The 20,232-nt window shown below is 43.5% G+C and overlaps 2 protein-coding genes across 4 annotated transcripts in view; one reads left to right on the top strand and one right to left on the bottom strand.

Moving 5' to 3' along the window:
- LOC141110421 (uncharacterized) overlaps positions 1-20,232 on the bottom strand; it is a 366,841-nt gene that overhangs the window by 94,389 nt on the left and 252,220 nt on the right. The window lies entirely within an intron of this gene.
- LOC141110419 (uncharacterized) overlaps positions 2,952-20,232 on the top strand; it is a 95,267-nt gene continuing 77,986 nt past the window's right edge. Inside the window, exons 1-3 of one of the 3 annotated variants that reach the window (XM_073601759.1) lie at positions 2,952-3,097; positions 4,364-4,471; positions 7,493-7,639. In XM_073601759.1, the coding sequence (XP_073457860.1) occupies positions 3,046-3,097; positions 4,364-4,471; positions 7,493-7,639 (307 nt within the window). In that variant the 5' untranslated portion in view covers positions 2,952-3,045. Of the gene's footprint in view, positions 3,098-4,363; positions 4,472-7,492; positions 7,640-20,232 lie in introns of those variants that run through there. The other 2 variants (XM_073601762.1, XM_073601761.1) reach the window with 2 other exon arrangements.

Here is a 20,232-nt window from a genome sequence, read left to right as displayed (position 1 = left end):
GCCCGTTTCTGTGCCCAACAAGAGTATCTGTGAGGGCTTACAGTGTTGTGGCACCACCACCACCAAAGGCCCAACTTTTCTGTCTCTGTTTAACAGGGGCATGTGATGACAATTTTGGATCTAATATTTCACAGCAGGGCCTGTTCCTGCGCCCAACAAGAGTATCTGTGAGGGGTTACAGTGTTGTGGCACCACCACCACCACCACCACCAAAGGCCCAATTTTTCTGCCCCTGTTTAACAGGGGCATGTAATTACAATTTTTGATATAGTATTTCACAGCAGGGCACGTTCCTGCGCTCACAAAGAGTAACTGTGAGGGCTTACAGTGTTCTGGTACCACCAACTACTAAGGCCCAATTTTCTGCAGAGTATATAGGGCAGGCCGTATAGTATATGTATATAAAAAGAAAAAAAGCCCAAAGGCTAAAGCTGCGCTTAGAAAATAAAACAAAAACAGAATAACCAACAATGACAAATCAAAGCTGCCAGCACCTAAGAGTCTAGTATCAAGCTCTAAAGTTACAATATAAAACAAAGAAGGTGCAGCGCTAAACTTGTGTAGAAAAATCAGGACTGAGAAAACTAAGGCAGAGTCCCATAAGCTAATCAGCATGTGATGACTGATAAAAAATCAATATGAAAAATAGTCAAGTGAACAATAACATGAAAACTAAGGCAGAGTCCCATAAACAAATCAACATGTGAAAAATGATGAAAAAACCATATAAGGCATAATATAAAACATATAGGAAAAAAGCATATAAATTTCAAAAGAAAAAGTCCCATAAAAGTGTTAGTCCATGAATTAACAAATAAGAACACCCATCTGTGAGAATGCAGGAAGCCAGAAAAGGAATGAATCGTCCGTGTGATTATGCACCCTAGGTGAGTAATAGATTCTGCTTACCAGATTGCAATGACTGCTATTACGGCAGTCTCGCCCAGCTCAGGGAAATCGGTCTCCCAAAAACCAAAAGCACAGTACCGGAACAGCAGCTTAGCGGTGGATGATTCTCAGAAATATAAAACAGAAGGCTCCAAGTGATTATAAGTCTTTTAATGAGTGGAATACTCCTTTGGGAGCCTTATGTTCTGTTACTCTAGCTGACTAAAGAGCAAAACCAGTAATTTGTCAAAACTTGTTATTGACATACATACTGAAGAACTTGTCCTCATGTGCACACAGAACCCAGAACTTTCCTCTATCTTCCCTATTGGCGATGATGGGATGGATCCAGTACCTACGCCTTATCCTCTTCCACTTCTTCCATTAACACTGTGCAGAATATGCAGTTGTCATCACTTCTGTAGCAGTGTTAATGGTTAATGTTTTTTTCATCATTTTTCACATGTTGATTTGTTTATGGGACTCTGTCTTAGTTTTCATGTTATTGTTCACTTGACTATGTTTCATATTGATTTTTTATCAGTCATCACATGCTGATTAGCTTAAGGGACTCTGCCTTAGTTTTCTCAGTCCTGATTTTTCTACAAAAGTTTAGCGCTGCACCTTCTTTGTTTTATATCATATAGTATATATACTTCTGTTCAGAGTATATAGTGCCCGAGGGCCCCCCACACTATTGTTTTTCATTTGGGTGCGGGGTTTCCCTAATATCCATAACAGACCCAAAGGGCCTGGTAATGGGGGGGGGGGGGACACCCATGCCGTTTTTCACAATGATTTTCATGTATATTGCCGGGACCCGACAATACATTACAGCCGCAAGCACTTTTACATGACTTTTTTCCATTAGAAATGTCATTTTGCTGTGGAATTGTTCTAAACACGGGAAAACTGCGCCACTTTACAGGCATACTATAGACACCCCCCAGGCACGATATTTAAAGGAATACTTCATTTTTATTGTTTCACTGTAAGCATAAATAAAATCAATGCCCCCCGAAAAAACAACAGTTTTTAAAACTTTTTTTTGCATTGATACATGTCCCCTGGGGAGGACCCGGGTCCCCAAACACTTTTTATGGCAATAACTTGCATATAAGCCTTTAAAATTAGCACTTTTGTTTTTTCACGTTCATGTCCCATAGACTTTAACGGTGTTCGCGTGTTCAAACTAACTTTTTGCATGTTCTGCTGCGAACCGGGGGTGTTCGGCTCATCTCTATTTACAATCTTTTTAAAGAATAACACGGCACTGTTGGTCGCTCTATGTAGTTCATTGAGCTTCTTGTCAGAATGTAACTGCCTGTCCATAGTGGAGGTACAGGCAGACAGCTACACAGCCAGTCTGCAGGACCGTGGCATTACACCCACCGTCTACTGATTTTGGGTGCAATGCTTTACAGGTCCCTAACAAAAATAAATAATAAATGCATATTTTTTTACCTGCAAAAAATGTGCATTTTTTTTTTGTAAAAGTGAACTTATCCTTTAAGAAAACTATAGCATCCACCACATTTCAGGACTAGTAGCTGGAATCTATTACATATTTGTTCTTGGATTTAGTTACAGTAAATAATACAAATTAAATAAATAATACAATAAGTACAATTAAAGGAAGGTTAAAATACCATTGGCTGTGAGGCCACATGGCATACCTTATGTATACTTTGAGAAGACTTTGGTAATATTACAGGTTGGTAAATCAGGGTCTATTAGAGCTGCCACCCTTTAAACCCGAACACCTTTGAATTACACAGGTTCTGAGGCTAATTAATCAACCACAGAATCTGTGTAATTAATATGTGTTCGGGTTTAAAGAGATGAGGTGGCAACCATAGGGTCTATGCCTCTAAAGCATTATTAAAAAAATAAAACATGTGCCTTTTTTTTTTTTGTTGCTCAAAAAAACATTCTCATTCATACCAAATAGAACTCAAAGTTCTTGTCTTCTAACTTGTTTTGCTGCATATTTTCAAAATACGGTAATCTATGAAATTGAGTGAAAGGATGAAATTTTAGTTTCCTCATACCATTAGTAATATTCACGCCCTGCAGGTTTCACATAAAATAGGCTCAGCGTTGACCCCCAGCAGTAGTGACAGAGGTGACACCAGGACAGCACACGTTGGGTGGAGGATGGACGGTCTGCTGAGTTTTCTCTGCCTGTTTTGTGTCCTCATAACACCAGGTATGTCTGATCCCAGCAGGGGATAGATTTTGAACTACATCTATGCTATCTCTGTAGATTGAGAAGGTCCACTTCCCGTCATAGTCGATGAGATAGTTAGACATGTGCATTCGTTTTTCGTCCGAATGCATTTTCGTTATCGTTTTAACAAACGATAACGAACGTGCAGAATCCGAAAACCGAAAGATCCGACATAAACAAATGCTTTATCTTCATTTTCGTTGCGACAACAGTTCGATATAGATAGGAAATTCGACATGATGCTGACAATAGCGATCTGTGTCCATCGAACCTGTGGTCGAATGTGCCTAACCTTAGCTCTATTAGTCCAAGATTATTCTACATAGAGAGAAAAGATTTGACATAGAGAGAAAATATATTCGACATTATAAAGACAATAGCAAAAAAGGCCGAATGTGCCTAATCTAACTCTATTAGTCCAAGGAAAGATTCGACATGAAGATTTGACGAAGCAGTCGCCGCGAGCGGACATTTATGGTCAGATGCTCCGCCCATAGGCTATAGAAGAATTCTAATGTTGGTTGACTAGTAATAATAATTAATAAATATAATTATTACTAGTGTCATACAACATTAGAATTCTACTATAGCTTGTAGGCAGAACATTCGACCGGAAATGTACGATTGCGGCATGGTACAGTTTAGCTGCTCCGTGGAATCTTCTTAGAACATTCGACAGACACCATAAGCCTTCAATGACAGATTCAACCTTAAAATGCATTTTTTAACGAAACAAAATAAATAAAAGCGAATTTCGGGAGTAACTAAATACATTTATTTTTCGGACGAAAACGAAATTCCGAAACGAAATATTTCAGTGTGCACATGTCTAATAGTTAGGTGTGTTGCTGGTGGGATCACCAGGCAATATATTACATCTTTATTCTTGGGTTTAGTGGTTGGCACATCTGTCTTGCAGCCCTGGGGTTATGGGATTGAATCCTAGCCAGAATTACATGGAGTTTACATGTTCTCCCTTTGCTTGCATACTCCAAAGACATGCTGGTAGGTTAATTGCCTCCCGTGTAAATTATTCCTAGTATGTGAGCGAGAGAAACCTTAGATTGTAAGCTATTTGAGGGCATGGACTGGTGAATGTACAATATTTAAAATGCTGTGTTAATTGATGGCGCCATTTAAATACCTGTAATAAAGACAATTTTACAATAAATGGAAGCTAGTGTTCATGCAAGGGGTTCTGTCTGTCAATCAATATTCACTCTTATATTCTAATATATTTTTCAGGTCATTCTCTTTCATGCATCAAATGTAGTGGAATAAGTTGCACTGGACCTTTTGAGACATGTATGCCTAATTACAGTTGCGGCTTGGCCTATGAAATGACCATTATAGGTAAGCCTTTCAAAATATTTCTGGAGTACAATCAATTTCTATTTTCATTTTTTAATGAGGACTCATAGGCGTGCGCACAGGGTGTGCCAGATGTGCCTGGGCACACCCTAATTCCCCCTGCTGCTTGGCTGCAGAAAAAGGGACTGAGGAATCTCTGTCCCCAGTCCCTTTCTCTGTCTCAAAAGTGAGACATCAGGGGTCTGTTTAGACCACCGATATTTCACCAAAGCCCCCCAATGGGGCTCCTAAAAAAAATATAACTATGTGTGTTTGAGCTTTGGGGTGCACACCCTAATGCAATAGGCTGCACACACCCATGTGAGGAATGCAACCAAAGCAAATAATTCTAAGTAGAGCGAAAGTGATTTTCTCCGTTGGGTTTGTGAGGTTTCCCTGATCCTTGAAGTCTGTATTGCCTCGACCATGTTTGTCTTGTGGTGGATTCAGGGCTTCTAATATGTCTACTCTAATACTCTATGTGTGATATTTCAAGGCTGTATTGTCTTGGTCATGCTTGTTTTATGGTGTCTTAAAGTGTAGTTCCACCCAAAATTGGAACCTCTGCTTATCTTCTTCCTCTCCCCCTCCGGTGCCACATTTGGCACCTTTCAAGGGGGAGGGGGAAACGGGTACCTGTTTTTGACAGGCACCCGTCCCCACTTCCTGGAGACAAAGCCATGGCACCATCCCTCGGAGGTTCGTTCCCCTCCTCCTTCCTCCGCCGCCGGGCCAGTTAGAAAGTGTAACATACTTTGCGCATACACAGTATGGAACAGGCTGTCAAGCTAAAAGGCTTCACTACCAGTTTCCCTTATGATGAATGACTGCACCGGTACCCGACAGCCAATCCGAAAATCAACTGTTGTGTTGACATCACGGGCTCCCTGGACAGGTAAGTGCCCATATATTAAAAATCAGCAGCTACAGAACACCTCTTTAAGTTCTCTAGTATGTCTAGTCCACTGTGTAAAAAAAATGATCATGTCTTAAAGGGTCAGTCCACCCAAAACAGATTTTAGTTTTTGCTTGATGCTTGAGAATTCCACCTGCTAACAAGATAGGGGCACACAATGGGTCAGTTGTGTTGTCAATAAAGTCCGGCATTGGGGCTTGGTGCTCTTAAGATAATCATGTCCCCCAAGCAGAAGACCCTGAGCTTGTGTTCTTGGTGTCAAGTCTTAGCAGAATAATCAGAAATTGCAGCATCCGTGTTTATGTGATGACAGGTTTCAATTATAGAGCTCCTGTTACTGACCTAAAATGTTGCAGGTAAAAACACATAAAAATAAGGTATTTTGAATGATTACTTACAATGTTTTTCCTTTCCAATTAATTTTGATCACTTGCCATATGTCTCAGAACTTCATAGAGAATGTAACCACTCCAGGAAGAGTCAGTTCCCTAGCACAGCTCCCTCTCTCTTTGCACATCATAGCCATTCCTCTTCTGGGAGTGTCTAATTATTATCTTTGCTGGCCTAGCTCCTTTGCCCCTCCCCCTCACCTTTTTATGTAGCTATAGCCTATAGTATCACTTGAGTAACTGCTCTGAGTCTGTTGGGGCTGCTGAGAGCACATGCAAGATGATAGCACCCAACAGCAGTCTCAGGCCTTGTGGATATCTACGCAATAGAGGCTTTTACAGGTAAATAACAGAAGATTTTAAAACATTTTTTTTTTCTTTTTTTGTGTGTTTTGCCTTTTTATTCTTACATTTTTATGTTCAATTTCATAATATTTTCATTTATATTTTATTTTTATTTCAATTAATCTATTCTATTTTATCTTATTTATCTTATTTTTGTTTTACTGGCATTAATTATAATTTTTTTATATTTTTTTTTTTATTTTCTTTTTTGTTTTCTCTCCTTTTCCTTTCTTATTCTTTCATTATTTCCTCTTTCTTCTTGTTTTTTATTTTTGGAACCCAGTTATTCCTTCATTGCAGTAGGCCTCTGGCCACTCTACCAGTGGCGGCTGGTGATTTTTAAAATTTTATTTATATTGGGGGGGGCAGCAAACAACCACCCCCTCCGGTCAGCCAGTGGCACACAACCCACCCCCCCCCGGTTGCCTGACGGCACCCCCTCCTTCCCACCACCCGCTGTCCGTCGGGTCACCCGCACAACCACAACACCCCCCCGCGCGGTCTCGCGGTTGGTTCGGTCGTCCAGGCACTTAGCTTATCTAGGTGTGACAGGCGACGGGAGGCGGCTCCTCCTTCTCTGCATCACGGCGGCTTACGCCGTGCATCTCCTCCCTCCTCCTCCTAGGCTGCCAATAGGATCACCTGTCCTTCAGCCAATCGGGTGAAGGGTCTCAGCACCCACTTTCTGATTGGCTGGGAGGAGGATCCATGTGACAATAGCGAATATGCATGTGCTCTGCGCCCCAAGCCCACCCTTTTTTAAAGCCTATTAGAGCCTCTGGCTCTAATCACATGCTTAAAAACAAACACCCCCTCTCCCATTGGAATCCATTCATCCGGGGACCCTGCGTTTAGATTTGGGGGGCAGGACGCATGGATAGGGAGGGCGGTGCCCGTGCACCCCTAGTGGACGGGCCGCCTCTGATCTCTACCTTATTAACTCCCATGTCAGTATATCATGCGTATATCATTGGACCCCATTTACAGAAACAAATGTACTGTCCAATACAATTTACATTTTTGTTCATTATATCTTTTATAAAATGCTTACCGCTTCTGCAAATGAACATTGATTTACTAACCACATTGGCATTTAGAATGCAATTTGGTGAAACAGTGTTTTTATTTCTACATGAAAATGTGGATATGTATAGGTTTTTTATGTAAATTGAAATCATTTTTATATATTTTTTAATTTGTTGTACCATTTTACTTAGCACCACTCCTAAAAGTCCCATGGGCTTATTGTCTTTTTGGTTGTTCTGGTATATTGGGGACTGAGTGCTGCTAAGGTCTGAACACGGGGGGGGGCTGTTTTTTTTCTAGATTTATATATTGCAGCTATATAATGCTACTGTGATAATTATTGTGCAGGGGAAACCATCACTACAAGCATTTTAAAGTCATGTGTGTCGAATAGCAAGTGTAATAAAGTGGGCAGCATCAGCTTTACCGGCGGCAGAATAAAGATGGGGATTTCATGCTGCAACACCGATAACTGCATCCCATTTCTACCCCAATGTAAGTTCCGTTATTTTATTATGACTATTTTTATGTTCTCATTCACAAAATATTAACATATTCACAATATTAATAATTTTATAGTCACATATTTACCAGTGTTAATTTCGTCGACTAAAACGACTAAAACATTTTAGTCGACTAAATGAATACTATTTTAATAGACTAAAATACGACTAAGGTAAAGGTTTAAGGGGATAGGTATTTTCAGGAATCCATGGCCTGGTAAGGTCATGTGTTTCCATCCCTAGGGACTTTAAATGATATCATGATCTGGTAAGGTCAAAAATATCCATCCCATATGCATCTAGAGAAAAGGGAGTATTGGTGAGGGGGGTGGGACTTTAAATGAAGCACCAGACAGCAAAAAGGTAGTACTAGGATGAATAAAAAGGAATTTTATTAATAAGCTAATCTGAAAGCATACATATTATTGTTAACAATGATACTGAACATATACTGATTGGATCATTTGACACAATTCATGTAAAAACGATAACAATGGTATTACAAGTGGCAAACTGATGATGATATCACATAATATGAACTATCGTATTTACCCTTGTGATCTGAGATGAATGAAGGAATTAATATGTTCATATTATGTGATATCATCATCAGTTTGCCACTTGTATTACCTTTGCTACTTGTATTACCATTGTTATCGTTTTTACATGAATTGTGTCAAATGATCCAATCAGTATATGTTCAATATCATTGTCAACAATAATACGTATGCTTTCAGATTAGCTTATTAATAAAATTCCTTTTTATTCATCCTAGTACTACCTTTTTGCTGCCCAGTGCTTCATTTAAAGTCCCACCCCCCTCGCCAATACTCCCTTTTCTCTAAAATACGACTAAAACGAAAACAATTGACATGACTAAAATACCACTAAAACTAAAATGGCATTTTAGTCAAAAGACTAGAATGGGACTAAAACTAAAATGCCATTTTAATCAAAAGACTAATGCCCCGTACACACGAGCGGAATTTCCGTCAGAAAAATCTTGGATGATTTTTCCGACGGAATTCCGCTCAAGCTTGCCTTGCATACACATGGTCACACAAAAGTTCTCTGAACTTTCGACCGTCAAGAACGCGGTGACGTACAACACTACGATGAGCCGAGAAAATGATGTTCAATGCTTCCGAGCATGCGTCAAATTGTTTCCGAACATGCGTCGTTTTTTTGCGCGTCCGAATTGCATACAGACTAACGCATTTTCGGATAGGAACTTTTTCCGACCGAAAAATAGAGAACCTGCTTTCAATCTTTTGCTGGCTGGAATTCCGCCAGCGAAAGTCCGATGGAGCATACACACTGTCGGAATATCTTACCAAAAGCTCACATAGGACTTTTGCTGCCAGAATTTCCGCTCGTGTCTACGGGACATAAGACTAAAACTAAATTGAAATTTGACTTCAATATTAACACTGGTCTGTAGTGCATGTTCATACCGCAATACCATAAATAATAACATATTAGATTTTTCACTCCAGCAGTATATAATGAGTTTGGAAATTGTAGAGAAATGTTAACTAATGCATTACAATTTAATTACACCCATTCGATTTTAGACGACTAAAATGAGTTTTAGTCGACTACAATGTACTGGAGATTTAGTCGACTAAATACGACTAAACCTAAAACAATTGCAGAAGACTAAAATGGGACTAAAACTAAAATGCCATTTTAGTCCTAAGATTAAGACTAAAACTAAATCGAAATTTGCTGCCAAAATTAACACTGATATTTACATTTCCCTAAATACAAACCCCAATATATCCCCAATGTGAAATCAATTTCACCTCTAAACATAAAAGTGTATCAATTCTTCAAAATTAATAAAAAAATATTTCATATACATTTCATTTCATAAATAGTATAAATAAAATCAAAATAATTGGGTGCAGTCTATCCCCAAGTTTCCAGGTATCTGTAAATACTTTAATTGTTCTTGTTGTTGTTCAGTCATTTAGTTGTGTCCGACTCTTCGTGACCTCATGGACCATAGAGTGCCAGGCTTTTCTGTCCTCCTCTGCCTCCTGGAGTTTGCTTAAAGCGTTTGTTAACCCCAAAAAAATGGATCCTGCTCCTTTAAAGCATGTTATATGACACAGTGCTTGTCCTGTGTCATTTGGCCCCCTGTAACACCTAAAACACCTGGCTGATCCTGCCAGTTTCTCCCCACCTCTCTATAAACTGACCACAGTGTATCCTGGCTACTGAGCCCTAACACTGTGGTCAGTTTCATCAGCAGCCTGCTATCTGTTCTCCTCTCTGCTCCTGTGTCCTCCTCACCCCTCCCCTCTCTGTCTGTGTGTAAGCCGCCCCTCCCCCCTCCTGCTGCTCTCATAACACTAACCTGTATACATCATCAGCACTGCCTCCTATTGCAGTATCCCCCTCTGTGAATGATTTATAAATAGAAATGCTGTAAATACCTCATTTAAGAGCCAAGATTGCGATCACATGACCAGCCAGCTCTCTCCTCCCCTCCTTCTCCCCTCCAGACTGACATCAGCAGGGGAATCTCAGCCCCGCCCACTACATCTCTCAGAGGAGGAAAGGAGAAAGCTGGCCGGTCATGTGATCGCAATCTTGGCAGTGAAATTAGGTATTTGCAGCATTTATTTTTATAAATCACACACAGAGGGGGATACTACAATAGGAGGCAGTGCTGATGGTGTATACAGGTTAGAGTGGCTTAACAACCACTTTAAAGTGGAGTTCTGCCTGAAAAAAAGTCAGCAGCTACAAACAGTGTAGCTGCTGACTTTTAACCACTTGCCAACCGCCTCACGCAGATATACTGCGGCAGAATGGCACGGGCAGGCAGAGTAACGTATGGGTATGTTACTCCCCTCCCGCGGGTGGGGGGCGCATCACACCCCCCCCGGTGCCCGAGGCAGTCGGCATTATTCCAGGAGCGATATGTGCTGAGGGGGAGGCCACAGATTCATGGCCACCCCCTCACGATCGCTCATGACGAATGAGAAGCTTCCTCTGCTTCTGTAATGTAAACAGAAGCAGAGGAAGTTATGTTATCTATCCTCGTGGAGCCTTTTCGTTCCGCCTTCCGAGGAGAGAAGACATCTACAGTGAGTCTGCACCAACACTACACTGACACTAGCACACATAGGTACATAACCCCCCCCCATCACCCCCCCTGCACCCCCTGCCACCCCCTGTCACAGTGACACCAATAGCAGTTTTTATTTTTTTACTGATTACTGCATTGGTGTCATTTGTGACTGTTGTAAGTGTTAGGGCAGTTAGTGGTAGGCCCCTTTAGGTCTAGGGTATCCCCCTAACCCCCCCTAATAAAGGTTTAACCCCTTGATCACCCCCGTCGCCAGTGTCACTAAACAATCGTTTTTCTGATCACTGTATTAGTGTCACAGGTGACGCTAGTTAGCCAGGTAGGTATTTAGGTTTACTGTCAGCTTTTTATAGCGTCAGGTACCCCCATATACTACCTAATAAAGGTTTTAACCCCCTGATTTCCCCCTAGTTAACCCTTTCACCAGTGATCACTGTATAAGTGTAACAGGTGACACTGGTTAGTTTGTTTTTTATACCCGCCCTTCAGTGGCGACTGGTGTTAAAAAATTGGGGGGGGGCGCAAACCCCTCCAGGTCCTTACCTGCCCATCCTCCGCTGTCACGGCTCCCAATATCCGAACACACTATACACAGAGCGCACAGTACATACAGAGCACACAATGCATACAGAGAACCAAGAACACACAATACATACACAGAACACACAATACATACATAGAACACACAATACATACACAGTACATACACAGAACACACAATACATACACAGAACACACAGTACATACACAGAACACACACAGAACACACAGAACTCACAGTACACACAGAACACAGTACATGCACAGAACACACAGTACATGCACAGAACACACAGTACATACAGAACATATAGAACACACAGTACACACAGAACACACAGTACATACACAGAACACAACACACAGAACACACAGTACATACAGAACACACAGTACATACACAGAACACACAGAACACACAGTACATACAGAACACACAGAACACACAGAACATACACAGTACATACAGAACACACAGTACATACACAGAACACACAGTACATACACAGAACACACAGTACATACACACAGTACATACAGTACACACAGTACATACATAACACACAGTACATACATAGAACACACAGTACATACAGAACACACAGTACATACACAGAACACACAGTACATACACACAGTACATACAGAACACACAGTACATACACAGAACACACAATACATTCACAGAACACACAGTACATACAGAACACACAGAACACACAGTACATACACAGTACATACAGAACACACAGTACATACACATTACATACACGGAACACACAGTACATACACAGAACACACAGTACATACACAGAACACACAGTACATACACGGCACATACACAGTACATACACAGAACACACAGAACACACAGTACATACACAGTACATACAGAACACACAGTACATACACAGTACATACGCAGAACACACAGTACATACACAGAACACACAGTACATACACAGAACACACAGTACATACACAGAACGCACAGTACATACACAGAACACACTTCCTCCCAGCCTGAATGCACATTTTGAGTTAGACATATTTTAAAACAACCTGTTGCTGTGAAACTCACCCATCTTCTTATCACAGAGTCCCACATAGTAGCTGGAAGCTGCCATGCCATGAGTTACTGCATGTGCAGAAGAGACATCCGAAGCATTCTGCCTGAGGGGGGGAAAAGAGCAGCAGCGTGACATACAGACTCTGAGTACAAGTTCCAGTAAGGATGGCCACCTTTGCATATCTGACAGTCACAGTTCTGATATCAGCTGATTTGTGATCGGCTGATATCAGAACTGTGACTGTCAGATATGCAAAGGTGGCCGTCATTACTGGAGCTTGTTCCTGTAAATTACAATAAAGGCACTGCAACTCACTGTTACTGGTGGATGATGGATCAGCCAGTCAGGGCCCGGTCCCAGGCCCAACTCCTGCTGCAGAACCTCTTTCCCCCATCCATGAATGTCAGCAGTGATCAGGTGCCCCCCCCCTCCCGTGCCCCCCCCTGTAGGGTACCCACCTTCTGCTGCCTCCTGCCATGTCGGTAGGTTGCTTGGCATTGAAGGGATAGGCGATACATCATGCAGTGGCGGCCCGTCCATTCCTGGTTTTCTCCGTGTGTTCAGTGGAGAGGGGAGGGGCCTTCCCTCTCCACTAAACACAAGGGGATTAGTCCTCACAGCGGCCATATTTTTGTAGCCCGCCAGAAGTGACTTTGTTCTCACACTGAGAACAAAGTACCCGGCCGGGCGGATGCTGGTCGGCGCAATCGATCTCGCCGCAAAGCAGCTCCAAACAGCGCCAATGAAGCGCCGCATCTGCAATCTCGTGATTGCATTGACGTAGCCCTTCCCATAGTGCACTGTGTCCAGTGCCTGAACACAGTGCACTTAGTTAAAGGACTTTTTTTTTTTCTTCTTAAAGGAGCCGTTTAAAATTTTTTTTTTTTGTGACTACAGGAGGGAGCGCCCCCTATGGATGGGCCGCCACTGCCGCCATTTATTACCCAATAAAGGTTTAACCCCCTGATCGCCCAGCGGGTGATATCAGTTAGGTTTTAGGGTCAGTTAGGGTCTGCGTTGCCCCAGGCAGCCTCAGGTTAGTGCCAGTACCGCTAACACCCACGCATGCAGTATACACCTCCCTTAGTATCTGAACAGATCAATATCTGATCTGATCAGATCTATACTGGCGTCCCCAGCAGTTTAGGGTTCCCAAAAACCCAGTGTTAGCGGGATCAGCCCAGATACCTGCTAGCACCTGTGTTTTGCCCCTCCACCCAGCCCACCCAAGTTCAGTATCGATCGATCACTGTCACTTACAAAACACTAAACACACATAACTGCAGCGTTCGCAGAGTCAAGCCTGATCCCTGCGATCGCTAACAGTTTTTTTTGGTAGCGTTTGAAACAGTTGCTGACAGCCTAGGAGCTTTTTTACCTGTGAGTCTCACTACTGTACCAGTAAATGTAGAGCCCAAAATGACAAATCGAAGGTACAGTAGTGAAGAGGCCTACACGTTTCTAAACATGACAGATAGTGACACAGGCCCATCATGCCCATAGTGCCCTTCCTGCTGCATTCGCCAACCCTAACTGGGAACCCACCACTTCTGCAGCACCCGTACTTCCCCCATTCACTGGCCAACCCAGCATTCAGGTGGAAACAGTTGATTTTAGGTCACGGTTTCCGAATTTAAGACCTTTCTGGGCCTATCCCTCCTCATGGGCATAACTAAAAAGAGTGAGTTGCGGTCATATTGGTCCACTGACCCAATTCACCATATGCTCTTGTTCTCTGCCTCCATGGCCAGGGCACGATATGAGCAGATCTTACGGTTCATGCATTTCAACAACAATGAACTCTGTCGTTTTCTGGCCGCTTGTCATTCAAACAGTATCTTCCCAGCAAGCATGCCAGATATGGGGTTAAGATGTATAAGCTCCGTGACAGGGCCACAGGCTATACAAGTAGTTTTATGGTTTACGAGGGAAAAGATTACAAAGAAAATGTCTGGGAGCTGACCCCTAACATAAACCACCTCCATCCCTAATAACAGAAACAGAAAAATACGAATGGCGCCCATGGGACTTTAAATGAGGTGTAAATGGTGATCAGAGGGTAAACAGATGTAAAGGTACAAGTATTTTATTTGAAAACAACAGTATAATCCATAATAGGACATGAGCATGGGTGAACAGGTTCATAAAACAGCAACATTGCATAGTAATCCTAAAACATAGCCATAATATAATAATAATACATGTAATACAGGTATGCATAGTACATCTCTAAGCCGACGCGTTTCGCGAGCTTTCCTCGCTTCATCAGGGGCTGATGTGCATAACTGCTGTCTGTAAAAACAGATAAAAGTAATTAGAGTATCGGTTATGATTGGTTAAAAGCAAGAAGCCAGAACCGATCATCCCATACTTACTAATGAGACCAAGGCTACTGACACAGAACCCATGCAGGGGTCGGCGGAGGGCATCTCCCCCGGGAGCTGAAGAGGCCGAGGACCCAACTGGAGGGCTGAGGTCAGGCATGGGGGGGCAGCATGGCAAGTGGGAGAAAGAAAGAGGAGAACAAGAACCCCAATTGTTCCCAAATGTACTGCAGGGCAACTCACTGTATAAAAATATAAATATAGAGTAGTATAAGATGAAAGGGTTTAGAAGCATGGGATATACATAATGGCATCAAATGCAAAGTATGCTAGTAAATAGGGTCAAAGATAATAACAATGGTATTGTCATAAAAGTATAAAGTGTATGCTACTTGCATAGTATGCATAGGGTGTCCCGCAGAACAGAGAGAGGAAGAGGGGTACAGAGTGAAGAAATAAAAGAGAAAGGAAAGAAAAAAGAAGGAGAAGAAAAGGAGAAAACAGGGGGAAGTGAGGTGAAAGGTGGCAGAAATGAGGAAAAGAAAAAAAAAAAAAAAAAAAAAGAAGAAGAAAGAAAAAGGGAGCAGGACCAGGGGAAAAGAAAGGAAAGAAAGTGGGAAAAGTGGGGGGAAAATGGAGCGCAGTGAGAGAAAAGACAAAACATATAGAAGATGTGATGAACTGGAAAAGGACTTACATGTGAAAGGAAGGAAGAAGTGAAAAGTGTGTAATGGGGAGAGTCAATGAGACATGGCAAGTGCGGATAAGTACACTGTGGGATGCGAGTATAAATGTTGAAGTTGAAGTATGTGGATAAAAGTCCTACCAGTCTAGTGAAGCGTCCCGACTAGGTGTTGGTGAAAGATGGTGAAGAAAAAGTTTGCCATACTGACACCCCCCCGCCTTATACCCGGACATCCGCCGAGTTCTCCGCCCCTAGCGTCATGCGTCAGGTGGAGCAAAGGAGACCGCAATGCACCCGCCATAAAAGGCAGGCACTCGCGATCCCCAGCCACCGCCTGGATGATACAACCCGCCCAGCCTGGAGGGGGATACCGCTGAGTTGCAGGCATCCCCAGGTGGGCGTGGAAAGGCATGACGCCGATGCACTGGTGGCCCCGCCCCTCCGGAGAAAACAGAGAGATGGGGACAGCTGGGGAAATGAATCCCCATTTATGCATCGCAGCTCCCGGAGGATAAACAGACCGCTAAACCCAAGCATGGGCGCAGTGAAGGATCTGGGTCTACAAGTACATGGTCAATTACAAACGTAATGAAAGTAAGGATATAATGACATCATCATAGAGGTTCGGTAACGGCCGAACCAATGTAACCCATAAGATCTAGGATCAGCATCAGACGGGGCAATTAGGTGTCTTCCACCTGGGTACAAATTACAAAGAAAATGTCTGGGAGCTGACCCCTAACATAAACCACCTCCATCCCTAATAACAGAAACAGAAAAATACGAATGGCGCCCATGGGACTTTAAATGAGGTGTAAATGGTGATCAGAGGGTAAACAGATGTAAAGGTACAAGTATTTTATTTGAAAACAACAGTATAATCCATAATAGGACATGAGCATGGGTGAACAGGTTCATAAAACAGCAACATTGCATAGTAATCCTAAAACATAGCCATAATATAATAATAATACATGTAATACAGGTATGCATAGTACATCTCTAAGCCGACGCGTTTCGCGAGCTTTCCTCGCTTCATCAGGGGCTGATGTGCATAACTGCTGTCTGTAAAAACAGATAAAAGTAATTAGAGTATCGGTTATGATTGGTTAAAAGCAAGAAGCCAGAACCGATCATCCCATACTTACTAATGAGACCAAGGCTACTGACACAGAACCCATGCAGGGGTCGGCGGAGGGCATCTCCCCCGGGAGCTGAAGAGGCCGAGGACCCAACCGGAGGGCCGAGGTCAGGCATGGGGGGGCAGCATGGCAAGTGGGAGAAAGAAAGAGGAGAACAAGAACCCCAATTGTTCCCAAATGTACTGCAGGGCAACTCACTGTATAAAAATATAAATATAGAGTAGTATAAGATGAAAGGGTTTAGAAGCATGGGATATACATAATGGCATCAAATGCAAAGTATGCTAGTAAATAGGGTCAAAGATAATAACAATGGTATTGTCATAAAAGTATAAAGTGTATGCTACTTGCATAGTATGCATAGGGTGTCCCGCAGAACAGAGAGAGGAAGAGGGGTACAGAGTGAAGAAATAAAAGAGAAAGGAAAGAAAAAAGAAGGAGAAGAAAAGGAGAAAACAGGGGGAAGTGAGGTGAAAGGTGGCAGAAATGAGGAAAAGAAAAAAAAAAAAAAAAAAAAGAAGAAGAAAGAAAAAGGGAGCAGGACCAGGGGAAAAGAAAGGAAAGAAAGTGGGAAAAGTGGGGGGAAAATGGAGCGCAGTGAGAGAAAAGACAAAACATATAGAAGATGTGATGAACTGGAAAAGGACTTACATGTGAAAAGAAGGAAGAAGTGAAAAGTGTGTAATGGGGAGAGTCAATGAGACATGGCAAGTGCGGATAAGTACACTGTGGGATGCGAGTATAAATGTTGAAGTTGAAGTATGTGGATAAAATGCCTACCAGTCTAGTGAAGCGTCCCGACTAGGTGTTGGTGAAAGATGGTGAAGAAAAAGTTTGCCATACTGACACCCCCCCGCCTTATACCCGGACATCCGCCGAGTTCTCCGCCCCTAGCGTCATGCGTCAGGTGGAGCAAAGGAGACCGCAACGCACCCGCCATAAAAGGCAGGCACTCGCGATCCCCAGCCACCGCCTGGATGACACAACCCGCCCAGCCTGGAGGGGGATACCGCTGAGTTGCAGGCATCCCCAGGTGGGCGTGGAAAGGCATGACGCCGATGCACTGGTGGCCCCGCCCCTCCAGAGAAAACAGAGAGATGGGGACAGCTGGGGAAATGAATCCCCATTTATGCATCGCAGCTCCCGGAGGATAAACAGACCGCTAAACCCAAGCATGGGCGCAGTGAAGGAGCTGGGTCTACAAGTACATGGTCAATTACAAACGTAATGAAAGTAAGGATATAATGACATCATCATAGAGGTTCGGTAACGGCCGAACCAATGTAACCCATAAGATCTAGGATCAGCATCAGACGGGGCAATTAGGTGTCTTCCACCTGGGTACAAATAACAAAGAAAATGTCTGGGAGCTGACCCCTAACATAAACCACCTCCATCCCTAATAACAGAAACAGAAAAATACGAATGGCGCCCATGGGACTTTAAATGAGGTGTAAATGGTGATCAGAGGGTAAACAGATGTAAAGGTACAAGTATTTTATTTGAAAACAACAGTATAATCCATAATAGGACATGAGCATGGGTGAACAGGTTCATAAAACAGCAACATTGCATAGTAATCCTAAAACATAGCCATAATATAATAGTAATACATGTAATACAGGTATGCATAGTACATCTCTAACCCGACGCGTTTCGCGAGCTTTCCTCGCTTCATCAGGGGCTGATGTGCATAACTGCTGTCTGTAAAAACAGATAAAAGTAATTAGAGTATCGGTTATGATTGGTTAAAAGCAAGAAGCCAGAACCGATCATCCCATACTTACTAATGAGACCAAGGCTACTGACACAGAACCCATGCAGGGGTCGGCGGAGGGCATCTCCCCCGGGAGCTGAAGAGGCCGAGGACCTCTCACTGCGCTCCATTTTCCCCCCACTTTTCCCACTTTCTTTCCTTTCTTTTCCCCTGGTCCTGCTCCCTTTTTCTTTCTTCTTTTTTTTTTTTTTTTTTTTTTTTCTTCTTTTCCTCATTTCTGCCACCTTTCACCTCACTTCCCCCTGTTTTCTCCTTTTCTTCTCCTTCTTTTTTCTTTCCTTTCTCTTTTATTTCTTCACTCTGTACCCCTCTTCCTCTCTCTGTTCTGCGGGACACCCTATGCATACTATGCAAGTAGCATACACTTTATACTTTTATGACAATACCATTGTTATTATCTTTGACCCTATTTACTAGCATACTTTGCATTTGATGCCATTATGTATATCCCATGCTTCTAAACCCTTTCATCTTATACTTCTCTATATTTATATTTTTATACAGTGAGTTGCCCTGCAGTACATTTGGGAACAATTGGGGTTCTTGTTCTCCTCTTTCTTTCTCCCACTTGCCATGCTGCCCCCCCATGCCTGACCTCGGCCCTCCGGTTGGGTCCTCGGCCTCTTCAGCTCCCGGGGGAGATGCCCTCCGCCGACCCCTGCATGGGTTCTGTGTCAGTAGCCTTGGTCTCATTAGTAAGTATGGGATGATCGGTTCTGGCTTCTTGCTTTTAACCAATCATAACCGATACTCTAATTACTTTTATCTGTTTTTACAGACAGCAGTTATGCACATCAGCCCCTGATGAAGCGAGGAAAGCTCGCGAAACGCGTCGGGTTAGAGATGTACTATGCATACCTGTATTACATGTATTACTATTATATTATGGCTATGTTTTAGGATTACTATGCAATGTTGCTGTTTTATGAACCTGTTTACCCATGCTCATGTCCTATTATGGATTATACTGTTGTTTTCAAATAAAATACTTGTACCTTTACAGTACCTGACCGCGAGATTGTGTTTCCAGCGCGATAGCATCGCGCTGGTTCTCGGCGACAGGGTACTGTGAATGTCGCGCTGGCTCGCTCATCGGGAAAGGAAAACTTTGTTTTCCTTCCGCGATGAGTGACAGGCAGCGCTGACAGCTGTCTAGTATGAATCCTGAGGCGGGAACACCGCGCCAAATTTTCAATGAAAAAACCGGCGTGGGTTCCCCCCTCGGAGGCATACCAGGCCCTTAGGTCTGGCATGGATTGTAAGGGGAACCCCCTATGCCGAAAAATCGGCGTGGGGGTCCCCCCCCAAATCCATACCAGACCCTTATCCGAGCACGCAGCCCGGCCGGCCAGGAAAGGGGGTGGGGACGAGCGAGCGCCCCCCCCCCCCTCCTGAGCCGTACCAGGCCGCATGCCCTCAACATGGGGGGGTGGGTGCCTTGGGGGAGGGGGGCGCCCTGCGGCCCCCCCACCCCAAAGCACCTTGTCCCCATGTTGATGAGGACAAGGGCCTCTTCCCGACAACCCTGGCCGTTGGTTGTCGGGGTCTGCGGGCGGGGGGCTTATCGGAATCCGGGAGCCCCCCTTAATAAGGGGGCCCCCAGATCCCGGCCCCCCACCCTGTGTGAATGAGTTTGGGGTACATGGTACCCCTACCCATTCACCTAGGGAAAAGTGTCAATATAAAAAAAACACACTACACAGGTTTTAAGAGTAATTTATTAGTCAGCTCCGGGGTCTTCTTCCGACTTCGGGGGGTCTCCTTCCGACTTCTCCCGGTGTTCGGCCTCTTCTCCCGGGCCCCGCCGCTATCTTCTTCCAGCTCTATTGCCATTGGTCTGCTGCCGCTGTCTCGTCGCCGCTGTCTTGTCGCCGCTGTCTCTCCGCTTCTTCTCTTCTTTTCTTCTTCCCCGATGTTGACACGACGCTCTCTCCGGCTCGAATGCTG

The sequence above is a fragment of the Aquarana catesbeiana genome, linkage group LG10, assembly GCF_042186555.1.
Source record: "Aquarana catesbeiana isolate 2022-GZ linkage group LG10, ASM4218655v1, whole genome shotgun sequence".
NCBI classification, from domain to species: domain Eukaryota; kingdom Metazoa; phylum Chordata; class Amphibia; order Anura; family Ranidae; genus Aquarana; species Aquarana catesbeiana.
The sequence above is the reverse complement of the archived record's forward strand: the minus strand, read 5'-3'. Positions and strand labels throughout refer to the sequence as shown.